The sequence below is a fragment of the Frankliniella occidentalis genome, unplaced genomic scaffold (assembly GCF_000697945.3).
Source record: "Frankliniella occidentalis isolate FOCC.00 unplaced genomic scaffold, Focc_3.1 Scaffold16, whole genome shotgun sequence".
NCBI lineage: Eukaryota > Metazoa > Arthropoda > Insecta > Thysanoptera > Thripidae > Frankliniella > Frankliniella occidentalis.
In genome coordinates this window covers 375,584-379,560 of record NW_026267146.1, presented here as the reverse complement: position 1 = coordinate 379,560, position 3,977 = coordinate 375,584, and the positions used below count along the sequence as shown (strand labels likewise).

Sequence of the window (3,977 nt, the reverse complement as noted above, 5' to 3'; positions counted from 1 at the left end):
TCCGGTGAAGCTGAAATGCAGAAGAATGCAAGGAACAAGAAAACGGAAGTCTCATGTAAAAGCATAGTGGTTTCAGTTTTCTTCTTCCTCGCATTCTTCTGCATTTTAGGTTTACTGGAATGCTTTATTCGGACACACTCATACATTCTGCGCTCTGTACGCAGTCCGCCGTCCACCTCTGCTGAGGCGCTGTCTGCACTGTCTTTCATCATTCATTGCGGTTAGGTCTTGTTACACACTCTTTCTAGTAATTGAATTATAATGGCAATTTGCGAACATTTTCCGGTAGTTAAACTTTAACATAAACTTGTCTTTGGTTCGGTTTTGTCAGATATGACCGAGACCGAGATGAAAGTTATCTCAACGGCTGATGTGTGCATCGCCCTGCCCGTGCCCTCGGTCGACTCCCCCAGCACACACGCCGAAGTGATTTCTTCGTCTGATTCTAAGTGGACGTGGACAATAAAAATGAATGCCTTGACTGTACCCTTTGACAGGACCCTCCGAGAGGCGAGAGTGTACTTGTCTGCTATTGATAAAAGTTTAATGTCATCAACTAGATTAGTTAAATGGGGAGGCTCAATTGAAGTGTCTATGATAGCCCGAAAAGATGATTGCTATGGTGTAGGAAAGCTGCCTGTTATTGACCGCCCCCTCCAGACATTTTATGAAGTTTGTAGAGCGAATTTTTATACATACTCATTGCCTCAGGAGTTTAAAATCACCATTAAACTTGAAGTATCTAATGTCATTCAATTGGCACTAAAATCAAAGCCATCTGGTGGGACTGCCTGTCTTTTGAAGAGTTTGGATTCATTCCTGCTCTCAGGGTTGATGTCTGATGTTAAGCTCTGCACTGAAGGTCAAGAGATTCCAGCACACCGCATCATCCTGGCTGCCCGCAGCGAATTCTTTAAGGCAAAATTCAAGCCTGAATGGGACGGAAACACTGTTGATGTCAATTTAGATCTTCCAATACTGGAGGAAATGCTCAGGTACTTTATGCCTGGTTGTAATGGCTCTCATACTTAAACAGTTGTGTCATTTTTTCACATTGAGAATTTTGTTTTGTCACACCTGATTTGCCTCTTCTATTTTCAAAATTTAATTTGCTCTATTTTGTTTTTATCTTTTTTTTCTAGGTATATGTACACAGGAAGTTTTGGAGATGATGTTGATTTGGTGAAGCTTCTCATAGCTGCAGATATGTACCTGGTCTCAGACTTACGTGAGGAGGTCACAGAGAGGCTTAAGCATAATTTGTCATCTAATATCAACAACGCTGCATCAGCCTGCTGCAACTTATTGAAAACAAGTGCTGCAAACAACAGTCCGTCTCTCTGGATAGTTGTACTTCATTACTTGAAATCACATCGTGATCAGGTATGACTTAAACTCTTGTCTCTCAGCTCTCAGCTTTGTTTTGGAAAGCTGTAGGACCTACAGTGTAGGTGTCCTGTCCACTTTGCTTTTATTTTTGTTTGAATTTAATTCTCGCAGGTGCTGAAGTCTAAAGAGTGGGGTGAATTCCAAAAGACCGACCGCCAGACAGCAGCAGAAGCCGTGCTTGACATGTACAACCTCCCTGACTAGTTATCTTTGAAAAGGACGAATTAACTTAAACTACCACATGTGTCAGAAAAGTTTATTTTTTTGTCATCTTTAGTTATCAGAATATTATCTTTGAAATGGATATATTACTAAAACTACCTCCTGTATAAGAGAAGTATTTTTTTTTTTTCTTTGTCAAGCAATAAATTTGTCAACTTGACAGATATTTATATATATTTTAAATGTAGTCTTATTTATTGCTATTTTGGTGGTTTGCTGAAAATGTCAATATGGATGCAAACAAACAAAAGGGGGGGGGGGAGGTGTGGCCGCCTCGCGCATGGCAAGTTAACTGAAGAGGCGAGTTCAGTAAATAGATAGAGAGCGACAGGAAGAGGAGGCGGGCGAATGACAGAGATAGCGCAAAGGCGAGAGCGATGGAGGCGGCTCTCGACGACACCGACAGAGTTAGTAGAAAATAGTGTGTGTATTTCGGAGGCAGAAGAAGAGCGGGTAGAACATGAACGTTTCCGAATGGTATTCCCGCCTGTTCGGTAGACGGGGTAGAGGCTCGACCAATCAAGAACCTTTATGTTCTACCCGCTCTTCTTCTGCCCTCGTTAGTCGAAATACACTAAAGACAGTTCGGCATTAGCCGACCTAGACGATGCAAATGTGCGGCGTGCGCGTCGCCCATCGCTCATCGTGTACCTGGTGTACCCCACCACCACCAACGTCTCCGAGTGTCCTGCCCTGCGCGGCCGCACGACCCCCAGGACGCGCAGTCGGTTGTCGTTTTGTTTTTTCGGTTGGTCAGTACAGTCAGCCGGTGCGGCAGCAGCTGCCCGCCGCAGACGTCCCTATATACCCAGGAGGGAATGCTCGTCATCGTTTCTCAACGGCCGCTCTCACGCACAGATTGGCAGTTGCGTCCCTAAACCGTGCATCCGTGCATTTCAACAGCCACAACAAGTACGTTCGTTAACATGAAAATGACAGAGACTGTTACCAACTTAACGTATGGTCAAGAAATTTGGCAAACCTGGAAATAAAACAGAACCAAGTGCTTTACTTATTTGGGTTTTTACATATTTCTCCTAAAACGTACAGTATAGCAGTTATAATAGTTTCAACTTTGCCGTTTCTAAAAATAAATTCAACACAATGCTCAACCCTCGTCAGTTGGCAGCACGACCGTTTTGGCTTCCCCCCTCTCTCTCTCCAGTTCAAAGTGATTTTACGGTTTACGTTCCGTTTGGGTCTGTGAACTTGTTGTGTAAAGTATTGTGTGAAAAGTGTAACGTCTACAGTGAGAACTAATCAACGTGCTTTTTGCATCTGAAGATTGTTGAAAGAATGCGCGGAACAGAACGGAAACATTGTACTTGTCCAAGCAAGGCAGCTTAGGTTATACTGCCTCAACCAACGGCTTCGACGTGCAGACCTTCGCGATAAAAAGGTGAGTGCTATGTGAGGGACAAATTTGATTGGTGACGGTATCATGTGATTCCATTTAGTCCCGCATTGGACAGAACAATTCAAAAGGCGAACGATATCTGGCTGCGCTCATTGCGCTGCCGTGCTTTGCGGTGTAGAACCAAGTGTCACAATAGATTGCGCTTCGTGTGGTGGTGGGGCGTCGTCGATGGGAGAGTTGCTGGTCGCGATGGTCACTTTATTTATTATCTCCCTCCTCTGCTGCCGCCGCTCGCTGCCGCGGAGCCAGGCGGGGCCCCAATGCATCAGCCGCGGGCAGGAAAAGTACCTCCTCCTCCTTCTGCCCGTTACCGCTGCCGCACCCGCCCGCACCCGCCACCACCGGGTGGATAGTCCAGGCTTCCTTCCCTTTGGAGCAAAAGAGACGGCGCGACACTCGGACGGCCCCTCGCCCGCCTCGCCCTACCCCGTCCCCCACAACTACCTCTTCTCGCACACATTGTCCGAAAGCCCGGCCCGGCCCGGCCCAGCACGTCTGCGCCCCGCCGGGGCTCCACCAAGGCGCGGGGCACGGCCGGCCGAGCAGCGGCTGGCGAACGGATTTATCAGCCAATCAGCTCGTTGCGAAACAAAAGCCCTCTGCGCGCGGTGCGGCGGCGCGGTGGGCGCGGCGGGGCGGGGCGCGGGCGAGCAGCCTGCCTCCGTTGTTGTGTATTGCCGTTGTGCTCGCGGCACCTAGATCCTCCCCGATGGGCTCGCGTGGCGGGGCGTGGTGCGCAGCTAGTGCCCGCTAACTGAATGAGGTTGACGAGCTGAGCTGATACCACCAACTTTTGTCTTTTGAAATAGAACGTTAACTATTTTCCACTCGATTAAATATCGCAGCTCCTGAACGGTGTTGTTCTTCATCATGAGCACGACCACGGCGAGGGTAGAGGGGATGGACTGGGGAGGGGGAGGGGGTTAGGTCCTCGCCACTCGCTGAGGAG

General features: G+C 48.0%; 2 protein-coding genes across 3 annotated transcripts in view; both read left to right on the top strand.

The window, feature by feature from the left end:
* The first annotated feature begins 7 nt into the window (after nt 1-7).
* Nucleotides 8-1,794, top strand: LOC113205923 (uncharacterized). The gene is made up of 4 exons (XM_026421730.2): nt 8-220; nt 332-995; nt 1,143-1,383; nt 1,501-1,794. Exons 1-4 carry the CDS (start codon nt 16-18, stop codon nt 1,591-1,593), a joined length of 1,203 nt encoding a protein of 400 aa, XP_026277515.2. The 5' UTR covers nt 8-15; the 3' UTR covers nt 1,594-1,794.
* A 54-nt stretch (nt 1,795-1,848) lies between these two features.
* The window catches only part of LOC127748853 (uncharacterized), a 45,291-nt gene continuing 43,162 nt past the window's right edge, over nt 1,849-3,977 (top strand). Inside the window, exons 1-2 of one of the 2 annotated variants that reach the window (XM_052264126.1) lie at nt 1,849-2,523; nt 2,896-3,010. In XM_052264126.1, the coding sequence (XP_052120086.1) occupies nt 2,219-2,523; nt 2,896-3,010 (420 nt within the window). In that variant the 5' untranslated portion in view covers nt 1,849-2,218. Of the gene's footprint in view, nt 2,524-2,559; nt 3,011-3,977 lie in introns of those variants that run through there. The other variant, XR_008010808.1, reaches the window with a different exon arrangement.

What these genes read in the sequence shown, in the direction of transcription:
- LOC113205923 (XM_026421730.2), top strand. Translation starts at nt 16, where the DNA reads ATGCAGAAGAATGCAAGGAACAAGAAAACGGAAGTCTCATGTAAAAGC. An exon ending in ATACTGGAGGAAATGCTCAG is followed by an intron (nt 996 to 1,142) that starts GTACTTTATGCC and finishes TTTTTTTTCTAG; the next exon opens with GTATATGTACACAGGAAGTT. An exon ending in TGAAATCACATCGTGATCAG is followed by an intron (nt 1,384 to 1,500) that starts GTATGACTTAAA and finishes TAATTCTCGCAG; the next exon opens with GTGCTGAAGTCTAAAGAGTG.